This window comes from Staurois parvus, unplaced genomic scaffold, assembly GCF_062004578.1.
Source record: "Staurois parvus isolate SC_StPar_1 unplaced genomic scaffold, SC_StPar_1.0 ptg000165l, whole genome shotgun sequence".
NCBI lineage: Eukaryota > Metazoa > Chordata > Amphibia > Anura > Ranidae > Staurois > Staurois parvus.
In genome coordinates this window covers 15576406-15600501 of record NW_028317961.1, presented here as the reverse complement: position 1 = coordinate 15600501, position 24096 = coordinate 15576406, and the positions used below count along the sequence as shown (strand labels likewise).

Sequence of the window (24096 nt, the reverse complement as noted above, 5' to 3'; positions counted from 1 at the left end):
CTTAGGTCTCTTGCAGATGGGAGTAAAAAAATCCCAAATTTTTCACTGATCTGTAAATGGATGCACTGTGGTCTATGGAACCATATGCACAGCTGCATAAAGAAGAGTAATAGAGCAATGAGTACAGTGCCATAAAGCAAAAATAGAAAATTTTACATTTGAGAGCAGAAATCTAGCTGCATACGCATGTTTACATGTGTATACACGTATATATTGCAATACTGGCAATGAGAAGAATTTTACACTTGTATACGCTTACGTGCCTTTACATGCCTTTACGCTCCTTTACATGCATTTATGCAAGGTCTTTATGGAACATTTTACTTGGGATCGTTCTGTCAACAAGATCCTGAATAGAGGCATCAGTAAATGCTTTGGCTCCATGCACACTGGGCATTTTAATAACCCTGGTAACGTTAGCTGTGTAAAGTCATGATAATAACGTGAGATTTAAGCGGTTTTTAGCATTTTTGTATTAGCGTTTAGCTGTGTTTTTCTGAGTTTTCTGGTGTTTGCAATTTTTAGTGTTTTTAGAGGTTCTTTTTACAAAATAAAATTTTTTTTTTTGTTCAAAAAAGTCCAAAAATGCTGGTTTACCTTGTTTTACCACACTTTGCCGTGTTTTCCAGCATTAGAGCGTTTTTACAGCTAAAAAACTCCTCTAGAAACCACTAGTTCTGGGGTTTTTTCTAGTCAAAAAACGCCCCTGCCAAAGAACGTTGATTACAGTCTATGTGTACATGGACACATAGGATAACATGTTGGGGGGTTTACTAGCTGTAGAAAAAAACAGCAAAAGCCAAAAACAGCCGCTGTAAAAACGTCCAGCGTGCATGAGGACTTACATTCATGTGCAACTGGCTTTATGTTGTCTGTGACTCCTCTAGGGAGCTTTCTCTTCACTTCATGTGCCTGTGACACCTGAGCAAGAAATAAGGGGTGACCAGGTCAAGAAGGCACAAACATAAATTAAGCCAGACTACAGTATTAACATTTTTCCCACAATGTAAAAGAGTCTTTAAAAAATAACTCCAGCCAAAAACAGCAAGAAAAAAAGTACAGTAAATAGCCTAATAAAGATGCAAGAACAGAACCAATGTTTGCTGCAATATTCAGCTTCAGTTCATAGATTTTGTCCACAACAGGCGTGGACTGACAACTCATGGGGCCCCTGGGCAATAGGGGATCATGGGGCCCCTGTGTCCTTGCCCAAACTCAAAAAAGACTATGAAAAAGGTACCAGGGGCATCTCATGGGGCCCCCTACTGACCCCGGGCCCTCGTGCAGTGCCCGAGTTTCCAAATGGTCAGTCCGCCCCTGGTCCACAGGTTGATGGTCAGCATCATTCAGTCCCCTTCCTCTGAGTCCAGGTTATCCTGGACCTGCCCCAGCCTGTGACTGAACCTTGAAAGGAAAATCAGTACAATCACTCTGCTTTTTCCTGCTATCAGCATTCATCTTGGCAGCACATGAACTGGTTCTTTGCACTGCCTCTTCCTCTCACATCCTAGCTCTGCTGTACAGGGACTGCAAAAAGTTGATATCTAGTAAAATTCTGATATATATATACAGTGTTTGAATTAAACAATACACATAATGATGTATTCAAGAGGAATTCCAGATACTGTATAGTATGCTTTATACATAGGCACATTGGCCAGCTTGGAGAAATGTAACTATGTATTTACCATTAGATGATTGGAATGTTGCGCTGCCACTCCTACAACTGTGAGACACTGGTTAGAGAAGTAATATAAGTGATTGAAAGAATCAGTGATTGTGAAAGTGTGTAGTGCTACAATGCACCTCCTTCTTCAGTGTATAAATGTGTGAACTAAACAAGAATGCCAATGGTGTGTAGCGTGTTGCAATGCACCTGTTGCCTTGTTGCAATGTAATCCTACAAACCACCGTATTGCACTGTACTACAATACAGCACTCATAGATGAAAGTACTTGTGGGACACTCTGTAGTAGAAAACGGCAGATGAGATACTTGTGATATAAATGAGAACCCCTATGTAGCAAGCTGTGATTAATGTGGGGACTACAACACACCTTCCCCTAAAAATTACACACTAAGTTAATTGTGCCGGGTATAGACCTATAAATTATGTGTCCTTAGAAAAAAGGAACCGGAAATATAACATAACCCGTGAAGTGAGAACACCTATATATCAAACTATAAATGTAGCGGGGACTACATAACACCTCCCCCAAAAATAGAGCACTATATTAATTTTGCTGGAAATTATCCTTTTAAAGAAAGTGTCCTTAAAAAATCAATGCATTAATTCAATAAATGTGGCACTTCATATTATGAAGCCCTGCTGCTACAAAGCACCCCCAAGAGCAAGAGGCGCAGCGATTGATGGTGTGCTGTGTCCCTGGGACACAGCGGATCACTGATCACATTAAAGAGCCGATGAAACAAGCCGATGTGTCCAATCACAGCTGATCACAAGTAAATAGGAAATGCCAGGTATCGGCAGTCCTCTCTTCACGCTGACAGTGCATGAGGATAGGAGAGCCGGTAAGTAGCATTTCTCAGGAGGGGAAACCTACACTGATAATTAGGGCACTAATCAGTGCCCTGATGATCAGTACAGCCCCATCACTGCTTTTAGTGCCCATCAATACCACATACCGGTGCCCATCAGTGCACTTTAATGCCACATATCAGTGCCCATCAGAGCTGCCTTTCAGTACCACCTATCAGTGCCGCCTATCTGTGCCACCTATCAGTGCCAGTCAGTGCCACCTATCAGTGCCCATAATTGCCATATATGAGTGCTGCCTTTCAGTGCCCATTAGTGATGCCTGTCAATGCCCATGAGTGCTGCCTATCAGTGCCTCCTCTTCAGTGCCGATCAGTGCCACCTATCAGTGCCCATCATTGCCGCCTATCAGTGCCACATATCAGTGCCCACCAGTGCTGCCTTTCAGTATCCATCAATGATGCCTGTCAGTACCCATCAGTGCCTCCTCATCAGTGCCATCTATCAGTACTGTCTATAAGTGTCGCCTATCAGTGCCCATCGGTCCCACCTATCAGTGTCCATCAGTGCAGCCTCATTAGCACACATCCGTGAAGGAGAAAAATGACTTTTTACAAAGTTTTATAACAGAAACTAGAAAAAAACAATTTTTTTTTAATTTTCAGTCTTTTTTAGTTTGTTTAGCAAAAAAAAAAACCCAAAACCCAGAGGTGAATAAATAGCACCAAACGAAAGCTCTATCTGTCTCAAAATGTGAAAAAAATGTTGTTTGAGTACAGTGTTGCATGACCACGCAAGTTTCATTCAAGGTGCGACAACACTGAAAGCTGAAAATTTGTAAAAGTGCCCAGTAAGCAAGTGGTTAATTATTACTGATCTGCATTCATTTATGCCTTTTATATTGGCTTAGAGTTCAGTTTTAGAAAGCAATAGAACCTGACAAAGGCTCTAACTCTTTCACACTACGTTCAACATGTTTTGGCCGGGTTCGCTGAACCCATGGCAGATCTGTAGAGATCCATACAATCATTTGGATACAGTTTTTTCAATCTATTAAGCTTTACATCTTTTAATATTTGTATGTAATGTTTTGCGTTAAAATATTTTTTATAAAATGAACAAATTCTCTCCCAGCTGTACTACAGATCACTGTGTCAAGTCTCAAGTAAAGTTGGTTTTAGACAATTGATTCATGGATGTTGCTAATGCTGGCATCAGAGAAATGAAACACAAACATCAAGATACCTAATGTAATCAATCAAACTGAAGTTCCTAAATGCTGATATTTTTTTTGTGATAGAATAAAATTTGTGTTATTTCTATTTAGTAATTGAAGACAGCAAGACTGGCAGCTCAAGATCGTCATATTTTTATCTAGCTAGACACATCCCTCAGGCATTGCCATCTGTCTATACCAGCTATCCATATAGTTTTCCTAAACAATTTGATTAAGGAGGCAGCTGTTACACTTTGCTGTCTTACTCTATTACTTGGCTGCTGTAGCGTCTATTTTATTATTGCTTAGTTTTACAATACTAACCCAGATGCTTATTAAAACATAATGTTCTTTTAGCTTGAAAAGTTTTATTTATTGTCCATGTCAACTATAAATCACAGAAAAGCATACTAAGGCTTAAAAATATTTTAACTACTCCAATATGATTACTGGGGTACCGCAGCTACATCACACATATTGCCATTAATTCATTTCACAAAGCTGTTTTCTGCCTGTGATATTCCCTCACGTTAATAAACCTGGAGTTTATCCTTGTGAAAAGTGCAATTATGTAAGTGCCTTTGGTATATCAACTCCCTTCCAAGGAAAACAGAAAAGCAGGAAGCTTGGCAAAAAAGAAACATTTAACATAAGTATCCATTTACAGAGGTACCTTAACCCCTTCACGCCTAAGGGTAAGTCCTCATGCACACTGGACGTTTTTACAGCGGCTGTTTTTTTCTACAGCCGGTAAACTCCCCAGTATGTTATCCTATGTGTCCATGCGCACATAGACTGTAATCAACGTTTTTTGGCAGGGACGTTTTTTGACTGTAAAAAAACCCAGGACTAGTGGATTTCTAGAGGAGTTTTTTTTAGCTGTAAAAACGTTCTAATGTTGAAAAACGCGGCACAAAATGGTAAAACACAGTAAACCGCTACAAACCGGCATTTGTGAACTTTTTTTGGCTCAAAAAAATTATAAAAAACACAAAAGTGGAAAAACACGGGAAAACGCTGCTAAACGCAGCAAAACACAGCTAAACGCCAATGCAAAAATGCTAAAAAAAGCAGAAAAACTCACATTTTTAATGTAACTTTACACAGCTAACATTACCAGCGTTATCAAAACACACAGTGTGCATTGGGCCTAAAACAAATCTTAAAGTCTAAGTAAAATTTTACAACGTTGACATGTGTTAGTAAAACCGTACATATCGTCACAACTACTTTGTACATCCAGATGGATTATACCTTGTTTTTTTCAGGACAAATTGGGCCTTCATTTGGTGGCAAATGGTAATGGATATCTCCTGATTTTTTTTTATTATCAAAGGAACACTGGCCCAAAATTGTAAGAAAAAGTATTTTTTTTTTATTGAGCTGTGTGTTTCTTGTTACTACCATAACCTACCACTAAAGGAAAACCCAAAATAAATTTTCCAGCTTTTGAAATCGCAGCGAACCATATATGTGTATGCTATTTGTTGTTTGTACCTGTGCTACAGCCCAGAAACAATAGTGCACCTTTTTTTTTTTTACCTAAAACAAACTGACACTAACTGATACTGATACCAATTAAAAAAAAAAATCCTGACCTTTGACCCAAACACTAACCCTGGCACTGAACTAGATCAAAACTTGATCTAGGTATTTTTGCTTTATTTTTAATTTCGTTTTTTAATATTTATTTTTATAATTTTTTTTTTTACAAACAGTTGTTTGCTTTTTTTATCTCTTCAAGGAGATAGAGAGATACAATGTATCTCTCTCCTCCATTCAGAGAGAGAAAAAACCAAGGGGGGCAGGCTTCACAGTGACTGATCACAGCGATAGCCAATCAGAGGCTATCACAGCAATTATGTGACCCAGAATCGGGAGTCCCGGGTCTTGATCATTAGAACAGGACCTGAGGCTCTCAGTGACAACCCGGTTTTTGTGGTGGGAGCACGCTGTGCGGCACGCTCCCAGCACAAAGACAGGTACGCAAATATGAGGCCCCACAGAAAAAAGCCCAGTTCTGCAAGGTTGCATATTTGTGTGATTGTCGGCATCAAGGGGTTAAAGCTGAACTCCAAGCAGATAAAAAAAGAACGAATTCCCCCATTCACTTAAGCGATTCCCCCATCCACACAAGCGATTCCTCCATCCACACTACAACTCTGCTTTCAGAATACACCAATCAGAAGCTGCAGCTGATCAAAAAAAGTTTTCCATTCGACAGAAGTCAATCATTAGAACAGGAACGGCCCATATGGAAGAAAAATATATTTGAAATATATTTTTAAAATATTCTTCCCATATATATTGCCACATATTTGAAATACTAAAATTTTGGCCATATTCAATATATTTCAAAATATAGTTCAATAAATATATATATATATATATATATACTGCATGTTGAAATGCGTTTTTATTACTAAATATATGAACAATATTTTTAAAAATACATTTCAAATATACTGTATGTCTTTAAAAATACAAATCTACATTTTTGGAATGTATTTAAAAATATATATAAAAATATATGTTGAAAGTAATTATTTCTATGTTAAAAAAATCTGAAGAATATATTTTTAAAAGTATATATTTTTTTTAAATATATTCTTCAGATTTTTTTTAACATATAAAAAAGTAATTTTAACATATATTGTTACATATATTTGTAAATGCATTCCAAAAATGTAGATTTCTATTTTTAAAAGCATACAGTATATTTAAAATGTATTTTTAAAAATATTTTTCATATATTTTGAAATAAAAATGTTTCAACATGCAATATATATATATATATATATATATATATATATATATATATATATTTATTAAAATATATTGAATATGGCCAAAATTGTAGTAGTTCAAATACATGTCAATATATTTGGGAAGAATATTTTTAAAATATATTTCAAATATATTTTTCTTCCATGTGGGGAAATTCGGCTTAAGACAGGACATATGTTACTGGCCAGATCACCAGGTAAAATATAGGGAAAAAAGCCTATAAAAAGAAAACTAATGCAAACACCATATCTAAAGATTGGTAAGCTGCAAAATATTACATTTTTGTTTTGGGTTATAATACCGCTTTAAGGCAACTTATGTTAATGTGGGACACAATGCACATAATGCAACTTACAAAAACAGAGACATGTGAACAGGCCCTTAATGTATTCTTAAACACAGTCAGTGTGGGGAACAAACTCTTCATATCTACCTTCTGTCTTGCACAACAACAATCTGGTGAGGAAAAGCAGCCTCAGAAGCCATTCAGGTGTGCTGTACTAGTTGGTCTTATGACACTGTGTGGGTCTTATCTGACACATACACATAAAGGAAAAAAAAAACTCATTAGAACACAAGCTATACATTTGATGGCATACAAAAAAATGGCTGCTCTTTAGCATAAGTAAAAATCTCTTTTTTTCCTTCACTAGCAAGAAAAATGCTGACAGAATGAGAGAGCAGAGGGAAGACTCCATCAATCTTCTGCTGTCCCTTTATTCTACGATCATATGTATACAGGAAAGGGAAGTAATATCCTGGCGGCCAGAATCTTTACCAATTTTGTATTCCTTTTATATTTTGTGCATTTTGTGAATTCTATAGGCATCTTGGTGGCAGTAATTATAGGTTAACCCTGGGTGTGGATCTCATTACTTACAGTAGTGCTTGTTCTATAATCCTAGACTGGGGTTAGGGAGGTGATCTACCTGTATTTCTTAAAGCATACGTTAGATCAAAAATATGCATTTAATCTCTGCAATGCATGCATATTTAATCCCTTTAAAGACCCCACAAGTTCAGAAAAACACCTACTGATCTTCTAGAAATGCATTTCATCCCTAATTTCTTTGTGTGAAATGACACCATGTGCCTTTTTGTGGACTTAGAGCCAGTGTGCCCAGTTTTCTGTTGTTTCACTACTGAATCCCATACATTCGCTTAATATCCACAGCTTAAAGGGGTTGTAAAGTTTTGTTTTTTTACTTAAAATATATTTACCCGCTCTGTATGCAAAGTGCAGCCCCAATCCTCCTCTTCTGGGGTCTCCCGTCGGCGCTTTGGTTCCTCCTTTTCTCTGTGTGCCACCATAGGAAGCCACCAGTCCGGTCACATGCCTGGTGAAGGGGTCCTGCAAGGCTCCGAAACATTGCACTTGCTGTAATGATGTGGTTGCTTAATAAAGCTTTGGACCCATTCTGGAGATCCATGGTGTGCTAGTGACATATACGTCTCCTCTAAGAGCTACAGCCAGACACTGCAGAGGTCCAAGGTTCAGATCTGGTCCCTGACACACAAATATGGTACATACTTACTTTGGTCCAAGCTGGTTCTTTGTAACTATGTAAGAAGTGACATACCTAATCTTCAGCTTTAAAGTGGAATTCCAAGCTAGATATAACTAAGCTTAAAACTGCTCCTACCTGTGACCCGCACTAGGAGCTGACTCACCGGAGTCTGGAGGGCTGGGAGTCGGTCCCGGAGAGCCGGAGATGGAAGCGGGTCTGAGGCTGTAGTGACACGCTGCTTCCCCCGGCATTGCATGAGCGGGAGATCCGTGCGGCTGAGAGGAGAGGTGACGCTGCGGGAGCACGTGACCAGCCGCGGAGGATCTCTGGGGGAAAGAGGAAACCGGCCGGCTTTCTGATGTGACAGGGAGCTGCCAGCTCACTGTTGCCTGTCCCCCCCGGCCAGCTGTCCGATCCTGGGTCAGGGAGACCCAGGAATACTAGGAGACCCATCCTGCTTCCCTAGGACGAATCCTAAGGAGAAAAGAAAAAGAAGGAAACAAAGCATCAGAAGCCCATGGGAATCCCCCCCCCCCCCCAGGACTGAGCAGCAGTGAAGACCCTCCACACTATCCTGGAGCCATGTTCCTGAGAAGGGAAGGGTGAGTGAGATCTGCTGGGGACTTACTGTGTTGTGGTCGCCTGAGTGATATAGTAGACCAAGGAGAGAAAGAGGGGAGGGGAGGATTCCCAGGGGTTTGAAGAGAAGAAGAGAGGAGGCCCAGGTGTCCTAGGAGAGTAAAATATATAGGAAAAGTAGCAAGCCTGTCTGCCCATAAATCTTAAAGGAGTGGTATAACCCCATCTTGAGAACATAGAAGAAAATTTACAGAAGATATGAAGAATAAAGGTCCCAAGGGAACAGGGCTCAAAGGGTCTCAAACAGGAACAATAAAGAAATTTACATCACATGGAAATATTACGCCAGAAAGGGCCCAAGGTGCAAGCGCAAAAGGGGAAATGGACATTAGTTCAGGAAATAGTCCTAGATTATCATTGGGCATGAATAGCAGTTGTAGCCAACAAATAGTGGATGGCTTGGGAAAAAAAGAAACTGATGGTGAACTACAAGTACCAAACAAGAAGGAGATGATAGAAATGTTTCAAAATCTGGAAAAACCGATAAAACATGAAATGACAGCTATTCAAGATGATTTAGGGCATCTGCTATCAAGAATAAAAGAAACAGAGGAGAAAGTTAAAATTCAGGCCCAAAACATACAGTTGTGTCCAAAATTATTCAACCCCCAATGCTGTAAAGGGGTTTAGGGACTATAGTGTACATTTGGAATTGTATTCAGAATCAAATCCTACAAGGACGTTGTAACTACCCAAATGCAACTAAAATGACATCAATTGTTTATGTAATACAGTAGTAAATGGTTCTTATGTGGTTTCTTCATTGCCACAATTATTCAACCCCTTAAAGACTACCACTCTGAAGAACAGAGGTTCATACAGGTGCTTTCCATCAGGTATTGAAAACACCTGTGGATGTCACCGAGCAGCAATCAAGCATAATAAGCACCAATTAGGCAGCTTTAAAATGACTGTGATACTCAGCTCCTTCTAGACATTTACTGGTGTGGTTACAAACATGGTGAAGGCAAGAGAATGGTCCAGGAAGACAAGAGAAGAGGTGATTTCTCTTCACAGGAAGGGCAATGGCTATAAGAAGATTGCAAAGATGTTAAACATACCAAGAGACACCTTAGGAAGCATCATTCGCAAATTCAAGGCAAAGGGCACTGTTGAAACGCTACCTGGTCGTGGCAGAAAGAAGATGCTGACTTCGACTGCTGTGCGCTACCTGAAGCGTAGAGTGGAGAGAAGTCCCCGTGTGACTGCTGAGGAACTGAGAAAAGATTTGTCAGATGTGGGTACAGAAGTTTCAGCCCAGACAATAAGACGCACACTGCGTAATGAAGGCCTCCGTGCCAGAACTCCCAGGCGTACCCCCTTGCTGTCTCCAAAGAATAAGAAGAGTCGACTGCAGTATGCCAAAAGCCATGTGGACAAACCACAAAAGTTGTGGGATAGTGTTCTGTGGACTGATGAAACAAAATTAGAACTGTTTGGGCCCATGGATCAACGCTATGTTTGGAGGAGGAAGAACAAGGCCTATGATGAAAAGAACACCTTGCCTACTGTGAAGCATGGTGGAGGGTCAATCATGCTTTGGGGCTGTTTTGCTTCTGCAGGTACAGGGAAGCTTCAGCGTGTGCAAGGTACCATGAATTCTCTTCAGTACCAGGAGATATTGGATGGAAACGTGATGCAGTCCGTCACACACCTGAGGCTTGGGAGACGTTGGACCTTTCAACAGGACAATGATCCCAAGCATACCTCCAAGTCCACTAGAGCATGGTTGCAGAGGAAAGGCTGGAACATTTTGGAGTGGCCATCGCAGTCACCAGACTTAAATCCGATTGAGAACCTCTGGTGGGACTTAAAGAAAGCAGTTGCAGTGCGCAAGCCTAAGAATGTGACTGAACTGGAGGCCTTTGCCCATGAAGAATGGGCGAAGATACCCGTAGATCGCTGCAAGACACTTGTGTCAAGCTATGCTTCACGTTTAAAAGCTGTTATAACTGTAAAAGGATGCTGTACTAAGTACTAAGATTGAATGTCACTTGGGGGTTGAATAAAACTGATAATGCTGTGAGCACAGAAAAGACATTTGTGGTTATTTCATTATAACTGTTATGTTATATTTGTCTGACCTACAAGTGCCTCTTTAATGTAAATGTAAGCAAGATGACTGAATGATCAAAAGCAATGTCAAACTGGCCAAAACACTCAATTTCAGTGGGGGTTGAATAATTTTGGACACAACTGTAGATAATCTAAGGAAAAAAATAAAACAATTGGAAAACACTCAGAAAAAATTGACCTATAGGATGGAAGCTCAAGAAAATAAAGAAAGAAGGTGTAACCTTAGAGTACGAGGAATCCCAGAGACTGCAAAAGGGGAAACACTATATGATCTAGTTAAAAAAATTCTAAAGGAGATACAGATGATACAAGAAAAGAGGACTGGCAGCGGGTCGGGGGGAGGGGGGGGGCTCAGGGTTGAGGAGGGAGAGGAGGGAGAATTAAGTAGAAAATATGTTGTGTTTTTTTTTTTTTTATTTCTCCTCTCCCTCTCTAGCCCCTGGTCTCTCCCCTCCGGAAGTAGAGACCCTCTTGGAAGCTACGGTTAAGGGAGGGAAGTATAGATTCTTGCTGAGTCTAGATGATAGAGAGAGAGGGGATCTGGGGGGGTCGGAGGAGAGGTGAGCCGTACATGGGCGGAGCTTACGCCCTAAGTTTTAAATCAATGGTGGAAATAGATCCACAGATGATTTGTAGGCAGGTTATAGGCCTAAAAATGGGTAGGGGAAAAAGAGGAGAGGGTGAGAGGAGAGGGGGGTGGGGGTGGGAGAGGGGGGTTGGGGGGGAGGGAGCGGGAGGAGAGGAGGTTGGGTTAATATTTGGGGGGGGAGGGGGGGAGGGGTGGTGGGGTTAATATTCTGCAAGATATTCGGGCCTAATAGGAGGAGACGAATTAGAAGAGAGATAGACAGAATCAAGAAGGATGGAAGAAATACAGTTTATAACATATAATGTGAATGGGTTGAATTGTCCTGGGAAAAGATTTAAGTTGTTTAAAGAGTTACATCACAGGGCAATGTCAGTGGTATTTTTACAGGAGACACATTTTGAGATAGAATCAAATGTGAAATTACAATCCAAATATTATCCAACATGGTATTACGCTGACTCTCCAATCAAAAGAGCAAAGGGGGTGGCAATAGGATTGGCAAAGAATATGAGATTTGAGTTGGAAGATAGAAAGACTGACCCGGAAGGGAGATTCCTGTTTTTGAAGGGTAAACTACAGGGAATTGAATGTACACTAGCCAATATATATTGCCCCAACAAGAAACCTGAGATCTTTTTGAAGGGCTTGCTAAAAAAATTGATAGACTTTAATAAAGGGCGTTTGATAATAGCAGGAGATTTAAATCTTTGTATGGACCCACAAAAGGATGCAACCTCCCTCGTGCAGAGAGAGGGGGGTAGGTCTCTGAGAGCCTTGAAGAAGGCGATCCACGAGTACCAACTGGTGGACATCTGGAGAATGATGCATATGAAAGACAGAGACTATACCTTCTTCTCTAATGCACATGGGATATACTCGAGACTGGACTATATTCTAATAGAACATCAACTCATTGAAATGCTGGTTAAAATAGAAATAGAGACAAGAACTTTTTCGGACCATGCCCCAGTCATAATGAAAATAGGATGGGGGAAAAGGTGGACGGGAGGTTTAGGATGGAGGTTGAATGAGGCTCTTCTCTTGGATGAGGATATTGTGCAGAAGATCAGGGAAGAGATTAAGGTATATTTTAAGGAGAATGAGACAGAGGAAGTAACGACAGCTACAGTATGGGAAAGTCATAAGGTATATATAAGAGGAATCTTGATTGCGATGGGAGCAAGGAAGAAAAAAGAAAGACGAGAGAGGGTTAGTGGACTCTTAAAGGAAATCCTGGATTTGGAGCAGATACATAAGAAGAAAATAACAATAGAAACAAGACAGAAGTTAATGGATAAAAGAGACGAATTAGAGAGATTGATGGAAGAGGAGAGGAGAAGAGTATATAACAAAGTATTAAGTGAGAGATATAGATGGGGTGATTGACCAGGAAAATACTTAATGAGAGCCCTGAATAAAAAGAAAAACAGGAATTATATAGAAAAGATAAAAAGCCCTAAGGGGGAGTTGGTCCACTTAACTAAAGAAATCATTAAAGTATTCACTGAGTACTATAGAAAGTTGTATAACATCAGCCACCAAGGTTCACCAAAAGAAACTAGAGAAGGTATTAATGAAAAAAGGATGATATATTTAAAAAATGCGGGATAGCCAAAGCTCAATGAAACACAACTGAACTCCTTGGATGCAGAAATTTCCCAGGAAGAAATAGAAGTAGCATTGAGAAGTACAGGGGGAGGGAAAAGCCCAGGCCCGGATGGTTATACAGTTAAGTACTATAAAAAATTTTGTGAAGTTCTGTTACCAAAGTTAAAGAAATATATGAATGACTTGGGAGGTGGGATAGAGGGGAGGAGGGAATCCCTTCAGGCCCATGTCGTTCTCATTCACAAGGAGGGAAAAGATCCTTCTCAGTGCTCTAGCTATAGACCAATTTCATTGTTGAACACCGATACCAAGTTGTACGCAAAGGTCCTAGCAAACAGGCTGAAAGATCTAATGCCCAAATGGATCCATGGAGACCAGGTGGGCTTTGTCCCGGGGAGAGAGGGTAGAGACAATGGGTTGAGAACTTTGATGCTTATCCAGAAAAGTAGAAAAGGGAAAGCCCCGGTGGTGCTCTTGTCAATTGATGCCGAAAAGGCGTTTGATAGAGTGGACTGGGGCTTTATGATGGACAACTTGGAGGTGCTGGGGATTGGAGAGAGAATGCGTGAGTGGATAGGTAAATTATATAGGGAGCCCACCACAATCATCACGGTAAATGGGGAGAGGTTGGAATCCATTGGGATGTCCAATGGAACAAGACAAGGATGTCCATTGTCCCCCTTGCTGTATGTTTTGACATTGGAACCCCTGCTATCAATAATAAGGAATAGTGGAGCGATAAAGGGAATACAGATAGAAAACATAGAACATAAAGTAGCGGCCTTTGCGGACGACCTACTGTTTTATGTAGGCAACCCCCGAATAACACTACCAAGTATAATGAAGATCTTGAAGGAATATGGTGAACTATCAAATCTAAAAATTAATCCAACAAAAACAGAGATTCTGAACATTAATATACCAAAGAGCGAAAAAGAAAAGCTACAAAAAGAATTCCCCTTTATCTGGAGAGAAAAAGATATAAAATACCTAGGAATAAAACTTGCTACCTCATATAAACAACTGTATAGATTAAACTATATTTCCCTGATAAATGAGACTAAGGACGAACTAAAAAGATTAGAAGGAGGAAACCCATCATGGTTAGGACGTATAAACCTAATTAAAATGGTAATTATACCTAAAATACTCTATAGATTTCAAATGATCCCAATCAAACTCCCAGAGGTTTTTTTTTAAGATAATGAGAAGAATGTTAACAAGATATATATGGAGGAATAAAAAACCAAGAATATCATATGAAACACTAAGTAGGACTAAAGAGAAAGGGGGGATGGGACTACCTGATGTCAAGAGATATTACAAAGCAGTAATTTTAGCAAGAATTTATGATTGGACTTTTAACTATAAGGGGAAAAGTTGGGTAAAAATAGAAAATGAATTGAGTGGAATTAATTTGAGTAAGATGATATGGGTCCCAGCACATTATAGAAGAAATAAAGAAAGCACAAGCACTTACACTTTAAATGTTTTAAGGATATGGGATAATTTACATAAACACATGAAATGGGAATACAACTCTATATTAATGCCTCTTGCAAACACGGAGTTCTTCCCTCCAGGAAAAGATGAGATATCAGGGAGATGGTTTAAAAAGGAAGATATCCAATTGAGAGATGTATTGGTAGAGGGGGAATTGAGAACATTTAAAGAATTAAAAGAGAGGGGAGGAGATATGTTTATTAAAATAGATGAGTGGAAATATCATCAATTAAAATGTTTTATTGGAACTCTCCCAAAACCCTTGAGATTAAAAAAGGAGTGGAATATGTTTGAAAGGCTATTAGAAACACGTCGAGATGGGAAACACGGTGTCACAAAAATGTATAGAATACTCACAGAATTAGACACAGATACAAAGTTAATTTTTATAACAAATTGGGAAAGAGATATGGAGGTGGAGATAGATGAAGATCAACAGAATAAGATATTTAGATTAGTTCACGAGAGTGTTAGTATGAGAGACGTTGAGATTAATTATAAGTGTTTGACACGATGGCATATTACACCGAGCACTGAGCACAGGATGAGGGGGGAGAATTCAAAAATGTGTTGGAGAGGATGTGGGGAGGAGGGCACGGTGTTTCATATTTGGTGGCAATGTCCAAAAATTCAGGTTTTCTGGAAGACAATAGTCAAATTAATAGAAATAATAACTGGAAATGACATAGGATTAGACCCAACCATGGGTCTCCTACATAATGTTGAGACAACAGTAAATAATTACAAAGAATCAGGAGTATGGTACTACTTAAGTGCTGCAAAAGGGTTGATTCCCAAGTTTTGGTGGAAGACAGAGGTGCCAACGGAAGAGGATTGGATCAATAGGGTAATCCAGATTAGTAGAATGGAAAAATCTTATTATATTCAGGAAGACATACTATTCGCGATGGGAAAAATGGGAAAAATCAGGATTGAAAGAGAAATATAGAAAACTCTAAACTAGGAAGTTATTTAAAGTTATTGGGCCTTGAGAGATTGGAGATCTTGCAGAGGGGAGGGAGGGGGGAAGGGGGGGGAAAGGTGGGTTGGGAGGGAAGGGAACGAAAAGAGGTCAATAGAAGGGACAAAGTAGAAATGTATGGATTATTTATATGTATTGTGTCTCTTCTCATGGAATTTTTGTAATAACATGAAAAATTTAATAAATATTTAAATTAAAAAAAAAAAAAAAAACTGCTCCTACCTCCTATTCGTACCTTGTAAAAGGAAAATGCTTATACTTACCTATACTAAGAGTGCTCCAGTCCGGGCGTGTGGTCTCTTCAGAGGCCAGCTTGAGGGGAGAGGAGAGAGTGTTGACAATGGATGGAATGTCTATTGCAGATTCAGTCTTCCCAGCCTAATGCAGGTCTACAATTTTGTTTCTGGTGTCCTTCGACAGCTCTTTGGTCTTCACCATAGTGGAGTTTGGAGTGTGACTGTTTGAGGTTGTGGACAGGTGTCTTTTATACTGATAACAAGTTCAAACAGGTGCCATTGATACAGGTAATGAGTGCAGGACAGAGGAGCCTCTTAAAGAAGAAGGTACAGGTCTGTGAGAGCCAGAAATCTTGCTTGTTTGTAGGTGACCAAATACTTATTTTTCACCATATTTTGCAAATAAATTCTTTCCAAATCAGCCAATGTGATTGTCTGGATTTTTTTTCTCATTTTGTCTCTCATAGTTGAGGTCTACCTATGATGCCAATTACAGGCCTCTCTGATCTTTTTAAGTGGGAGAACTTGCATATTTGGTGGCTGACTAAATACTTTTTTGCCCCACTGTATTATTTAGTCTGTGAGAAAGTTAGAGTCTACAAACTATGGTATATATTTGAAAATTGATCAACCCTGATGTACTGATGGCCTATTCCAAATCACCCCTCTTTGGAAAGTAGACAGTTGAAGGTATTTAGTAAGAGGCATGGCTGGTTTTTTGAAGTTGCAATTTTTTGTCAAACTTTTTTGGAAAAATTAAGTAATTAAATTAAAACTTTTTTTCACAATTATTTTCTGAATAATGTCACCAGTGCAGTACACTATGATCATATGACATCATATGGGATTCTGACTGGTGTGTAAAAAAGTTAACTTTTTTTAATTCAATTTCTGAACAATTTTTTTCTTTTACTACTATTTTTTTTTAACATGCTGTCATCAGAGTAGTTCATTGTCGCCAGTATACTACTCTGGGAGGGGTGATCATGGCTTTTTTTTAACATTACACTATTATTGCTTATAAGCAATAGTTTAACTGTCATGAATGCTTACTATTGTGATCCTGTGATTGGCTACAGCTAATCACATGGTACAGGAAGCCACTCATTTCAGTTTTGCTTACATTGTAATCAGGTGATTGCTATGATTGGGTATCACGGTTCCTGTAGCTGCCACCTGCCTGCAGTAAATGTACTGTGGGTGGGCGGCAGGTGGTTAAAGGGGTGACTTCTAGCCAAAAGGAATGCATATGTGCACTCTTCAGAGACAATGCCATCTTGTACAACTCATTCCCACTTATGACTATCCCCAACTTGCTTCAATCGGTTAGCAAAAACAAAATTCTTATCCCTGAATATTACTTTGGCAATACTAACAAAATCATTACTGCAGTTTTATTTTGGATTCAAATGGGCCTCTAAATGTATTCCTTACCTAGGAGTTTGACTGATCTCCTCTATGTTGTTCCAAGAGAAGTAACGTCCTCCTTTAAGACAAATCATGGCAGATTTAGTGTCAGGACGCTAGTCTGAAACTGTGATCTCTGTCATGTCTGGCAATGTCTCTTCTTGCTGAGCCACCTGAGTTCCAGATTATTGTGCCCTCTCTCCAGCCAATATATTACTCTTGTTACTCCTGTTGCCATCCGTAACTTTGCTACCATTCATTAATGACCTTTGGCCTGTCCCTTGACTATGCTTCTGCTTAATCAAAACTTTTGACCACGTTTTACCAACCTTTAGCATGTTTACTCACTGTGCTTATGCTTGATCCATACCTGCTATATCTGCTGTTGGACTCCAGCTTGCTCACCTCCTAGTTGGGTAATCCTGAGGACCTTGACCTGGTACTAGCATACAGCAAAACCCATCTCTGGTGAACACCGGTTAGTGCTTAGACTCCACACCTCAGGTGAGACTGCCAGGGTGACCTGCTTGTATACTTATAATGCTGGTTGGTAGGAGCCTCTCTACTGCTATAGCTATTGGTCTCTGAGCCTGACCTCAGACCATGACATTTAGATAGATGGTCCATCCTCCCTCTTCATTTTTTGGAAGGATATATTCAGTCTTGATATATTCAAGTTGAATAAATTGCCTAGGATCATTTATTTCTTCATAGCTTTTTTCATATTGATCCCTAAGTGATAACATATGGGGTGACAAGTGACCTAGAACTAACGTTTTGACACTAAAGCTGGGGGGGGGCAATCTAGGAGTTTCCAATCTAGTTGCATATCACAAAGCTGCACAACTAAATCAGCTAGCACAGACCACTACAAAGGCACCCCCATTGCCTTCCTCTGGATCAACTGTGGGTATAAGATTATAACTTTTTTTTTTCTATGGTTGAACTGGATGGACTTTTGTCTTTTTTCAGCCAGACTAACTATGTAACTATATCAATGCCTTGTCATGCTCCCTGTGGTCCATGAAAGACCTTGAACTATAAATATTTTCTCCAGGGAGTTTTTTTGCTGCAATGTTTGGTTACAATCAGATCACTTCCTATTTAAAGACTAAACTAAAAAATGCTATTTAACATCTGTCACTTAAATTATTGGAAAAGATAAAATACACAGTGAGGGGATGTATTTCAATGGAGTATAAAAAACTCCTTGCACCTAAACATAAACTACCATACATAACACAATGGGAGCAATACCTAAATTTAACTTTAGACCTTTTAGACTGGCAACAAGTAATCAATGACTGGTCAAAGATTTGTATTACTACTTGTAAAAATTCATTCGGTATTTTTACTGAAAAAAAAATTGTAATAAGACTACCCATATAGAATCTACAGTAATTATAAAATATTAATTCAACAGTACATGGTATAGGATAGCCAAGATGTGTCCTCAAACCTCATCCAATTGTTACAGAAACTGTGGCCAGATGGGCACAATGCTCCATATTTGGCAACGACGCCCCAAAATAAACAGATTCTGGATTACAATCTTTAACTTAATCTACTCCATTACAGAGCTAAACTCTGTTCACCAGAATGACCAGAATTTGCATTATTCTAAAACATTGGACAGTGATATCCCTAACATTCAAGAAAATGAGTGTTGTACATAATCCTGGCTGCCAATCAATGGAGTATAACAAACTCATTGCACCTAAACATAAGCTACCATACATAACACAATGGGAGCAATACCTAAATTTAACTTTAGACCTTTTAGACTGGTAAGAAGTAGTCAATGACTAGTCTAAGATTTGTATTACTACTTGTAAAAATTCATTTGGTATTTTTACTGAAAAACAATTGTAATAACACTACCCATGTAGAATCTACAGTAATTATAAAATATTAATTCAATAGTACATGGTATAGGATAGCCAAGATGTGTCTTCAAACCTCATCCAATTGTTACAGAAACTGTGGCCAGATGGGCACAGTCAGTGTTCCATATTTGGCAACGACGCCCCAAAATAAACAGATTCTGGATTAGAATCTTTAACTTAATCTACTCCATTACAGAGCTAAACTCTGTTCACCAGAATTACCAGAATTTGCATTATTCTAAAACATTGGACAGTGATATCCCTAAACATTCAAGAAAATGAGTGTTGTACATAATCCTGGCTGCCAGATAGCAAGAAATTGAAAACAGTTGACTGTGTCCATTGACTATGACAAACATAAATTGGATTAAATCATGATCAACAACAAACTCACATGTACACTCAATAACACACAAACCAAATTTAATAAAATATGGGGCCCATGGATACGATACATAGTGTTGGAATTGCCAGGGAAGACCGACCTCTTCCCTCTGTTCCTACCCCTTCCCCCTAATTTTTCCTCTTAATGTAGTTTTTGACAACAAAGATTTATCATCCAATAACAAAGGTCTCCTTGTCCCTGTATTCTCTCACCCCCCCCCCCCCAACACAAGGGCATAAAGGATGCAGAAACAAACTGACTAGTTCTGTAAACTACCCCCCACAGGAGCCACATGGACTTCAAGAACAACCCCAGCCCCTCTGACACACCTGGTTGATCGAAAGTTACTGCAAGTTACTGCAAGTACATGAGTATAGATACCTTTAAGTCGGCTGTGAATTAGCACCAGGAAATAGACTCAAGACTATTTAGTAAATGAAAATCAATTTATTGGTATGATAATAGATGGTGATTTGAGCATAAATGAACACACAGAAGGTTCAGACACAGTCCACTAGACAGTATAATCCCTATGCCAAGGTAACTTAGAATAGAGCTCCGTACAACTAGACTGGGATAAAGAGTAAAATCATCAATAAATAGTGCATATAAGTATTAACTGCTATGTGAATAATAATACTATAGTGTAGAGTGCACTCTAGGAGAATGGCTAGGATGTGGTGCAGTGTCCCCTGAGAGGTACTTCTCAGCATAAGCAATAGGTGAAGGTGTCTATGTAGCAGCTGTATAGGGCCAGTCTTTAGTCCTAATTCTTCAGCCAGTTAGTGCTTGGGCCCAATTGTACCAATACATAGTATGGTCCCAGTCAAGCCTGCAGACAGCAATAAGGCTACTAGATGGCTGTATGGTCAGTTCCTAAAGGGCTCACACTCTCTAGCAGCAGATAGTAAATCCCTACAGCGGCAGCTTATCAGTCCCAGTGATACTACAGCTCACCATCAAGTCACACGCAGTGATCAGTCCACTCTCTGCTCTGCACCCAGGTGACTCTAGCAGTCGGCACCCCTGGACTCAGCACTCTAGATCCTGCTCAGTCCGCTGGCTAGCAGCAGTGGTGATGCACACTAAACAGCAATGTGCACTTTACAGGCTCCCTCATGGTAAGAGCCCTGTACAGCCTGAGAAAATGTGACAGCGTGCACAGAGCTGTCACTTCCTCTATCAGCAACAACTGGAGAGATGATGGAATGATTGGCCACTTATTGCATATCTGCCTGGAGAGGAGATCTACTGTCATTGAGCCTATACTTGAGGGGAGACCATTGTGGGGAGAGTGACAAGATTTTGGAGGAGTTCCATACATGGAGGATCCATTGTAGAGATCCTAAAGGTGTTTTGGCCCTGTGCGGGTCGAGACAAGGAGGTGAGTGGGCATTGCAGCCATTTTTTGGATACCTTCCTGGCACCTGTCATTACCTAGTATTCACCGTCACAAAGGGTTTATCATCTTACAGAATTTAGGTGTTATTCACCACACTGGACTTTTTATTTGTATTTTTGTTTAGTATACGCATTTTTGTGGTATGCGTTTTTTTCTGTGTTTTGATGCACGTTATGTTTATGTGATTATTTGTTGTTTATTATCACGCATGCACCAATTTAGGTGCGTTTTGTTATTTTTGTGTGTCACATTGTTTGTTCCTATGCGGATTTGGGAATTTATGCCATTAGTGCATTTTCCTGGGGGGTCGTGTTTAGCACTTTTATGTGCAGTCCTATTTTGGATGTTTTGTCATACGGTGTATAATTTGTACATCACTTTTAGATCCAATTAGGATCATTTTGGGAACTATTGATTTATTGGTCCCATTTGGACTCTTTCATGGCACTTCTATTTTATTGTATTTTTAAACGTTTGTGTGAGTGTTGTTGGCACTTGTCATCATTATCACTTTGCATGATTTGTTTATTTTTATTATTTTCCATATATTGTTTTATATTTGTATTCACGTTTGTGGGTTTCACATGGTATTAACGCTACATCATTATTTGTATTATTCACATGTAGCTATCCATTTCGGTTGCAGTGAGCCGGTGGTAGGAAGAAGTCTGTTGCGTTGTGATGCACGTTGAAGTGCATCAAACAGTAAACAATTCCCTTATTTTTTGTCACTGCACAAAGTGACACTTCATTCATGTCACTGCACAGCAGCATGGCGCGTTGAGTTTGCTGTGTGGTGACATGCAGGGACATCTAGTGGGACGCAGGTAATTGCACTTAATGTCTAAAAAAAAAGGCGATGAAACCCGGTGATCTCTGATCGCTTCTATGCTGTTCAGGTAGATCTCCACCTCTCAAAGGTAACCTACCCCTGATCTAAGCTGTATAATGTAAAGTGCAAGGCATGCAATTGATTTCTGTTGGTAAATCATTCATTTGGTTGCAGTGTTGCATGTACTTGAAAGTCAAACTTTCACAGCACTGAATACTGAAAAATGGCATAGTAGGGATGTACCATGCTGATATTGAGGTGGATAACATGTTGATGTAATTTTAAGGTATTTTCAATATTTGTAAATTTGAAACTTTCATTAAAATAATAACTGGTGATCCTACCATGAAGGATCTTGTTCAAGCACTTCCTGCATTATAGGTTGATAACAGTATCTTATAAATATCAAGTGCAGGAGAGCGCTGGAACCATAAAGCAGCTAGCACCAAGGTATAGGTAACAACTTCTTATGGATAAATATATTGAAAGTGCAGCGCTAATATAAGTGAATAATATTATAGTGAAAATAAAGTGCAAAGTCAAACTGACATATAGCGTAAAAAAAAAAAATTGATCAGTGAAACAGTCAAGTGCAGCATATAAAAATCAAATATAAAAAATGTTCAATAAATCATTCAATAAATGTGAAACAGTAAAGTGCAGCATAAATGTAAGAATATATAAAGTCCATAAAATATCAGCGGAGTAAGAGCTATAAATTGTCCGTAATGATATAAAAACGGCAATCACGGTGAAATATTGTGAAGTGATCCAATAGGGAATCCACCACCTCTGTGAGATGTACACTCACTAGACATCTACTGGCAAACAGCATGTAAGCACATCTCATCTGGGTACAGGTAACAGCAATGAAGTCTCTGCAAGGAATGCTTAGCCAAGGGCAAAAAATGCAGGTGGACCCTCTCCAAGATGGTCACTGTTCTGACCTTTGGCAACGGCGGCGTGACGTCAGCAAGTGCGGCACCACCCCACACGTTTCGTGCGCATGCACATCTTCAGGGGTATGCTCGCTCTTCTCAATCTGTCTGGGTTATTGACATTTAAAGAAACAAGAGAGTAACTTGTTAACGTTTTGAAGATCATAAGACCATTTGCACATAGCCACAAAAAACAGAAAATGAGTGTACAGTGTAAAAAACGTCTGTTGTTATGGTGCCTGTGAGCCCAGCTACTGCATTGTTTTGCCAATAGGAATGCATTACAGAAAAATCATGCACCTAACCACCAACACCAGCGTGTACTTACAATTACATGAAGGTATATTATTCAAACAGTGGAATTTTACATTTTGAAAAATACATTGTGGGTGGGCATACCCCAGTGCCAGCAGTTTTGCATGCGCAGCGTTTTCTGTAATGCATTCCTATGGGAAAAAAACATGCTGCAGCTGTGGCTCCGGGGCGGCATAACAAAAGATTTATTTTACACTGTACACCCATACGTTGTATTTATGACCATGTGCAGGAGGCATAAGTCATTTTTAGTTGTGCTTTCCCAAACTCAAGATATACAAAGGTCATACCAATAGCTCAGAACCTCATCCACCCTAGAACCTGCACAACCAATTCCTATTATTTTTAATAAAACTGCAATCATATGTTCATTATGCAGTCACTGTAACTGTGTCAAATGCCTATAGTAAGGTTGCATTTTACTTTGTTGATAAGAAAATCATTGAGTTTGAAAGCATCTATAATTAGCAATAATCTTGGTAAAGGATCCTGTAAACATTTCACATCAGACTGGATTTGGTATAACAGTAAGTAAACGCATAATGAATTGGATCAATGGCTGTCATATGATCATAGAAAGTCATATGCTGCCATCTAGTGTGTAAAAATAATAATGCCAAACCAGTAACTATTATTATTATTATTATTGTTACTACTGTGCTGACTTAACTAATGGATTATGTCATTTCATTTTTATTCAGTTGCTGACACAGGCTGCTGAATGGAAACTGCAAACCAAAATGCTGAAAGATCAAGAGACTGTCCTGAAAACTCAGGTAAAGCGTGTGTCTCAGTCTCAGTATAAATGTCAATGATATCTTATATCAAAATAACTTCAATGTCCCTGTTTGATTTCCCTTGAAATTTACATGATAAATTGCAGTAGTAATCAAACTCCACGGTGGTAATGTAGCATAGTCTAAAACTTTAGAAGAGATCTAGCTACTAAAGACTCCAAAAAATATAAAATCTGATCCCAGTCCATAAAGGAAAAGTCTGTTTTGGGTTGGAACTGTTCAAGCCAGTCAAAACTTCCCTTTAGTTTTGGACCAAGTGGAGAAGGGTTGGAACCTTTATTAGGTTTTTTATTGCAAGTTGTCTGTATAGGAGAAATTTCCCTTCAAGCAGAACTAAAGACAATTTTTTTTTCTATTTTTTCACTTTGGGCAGAGCAGTGGCGGACCGACAACTCATGGGGCCCCCGGGCAATAGGGGATCATGGGGCCCCTGTGTCCTTGCCCAAACTCAAAAAATCAATCAAAAATATAATATATATGAACCCAAAATTTG

General features: G+C 39.2%; 1 protein-coding gene across 2 annotated transcripts in view; it reads left to right on the top strand.

Moving 5' to 3' along the window:
• Window positions 1-24096, top strand: part of TXLNB (taxilin beta) — a 150038-nt gene that overhangs the window by 101562 nt on the left and 24380 nt on the right. For both annotated transcript variants that reach the window (XM_089676265.1, XM_089676266.1), the window contains one exon: window positions 23508-23582. In XM_089676265.1, the coding sequence (XP_089532391.1) occupies window positions 23508-23582 (75 nt within the window). The remainder of the gene's footprint in view (window positions 1-23507; window positions 23583-24096) is intronic.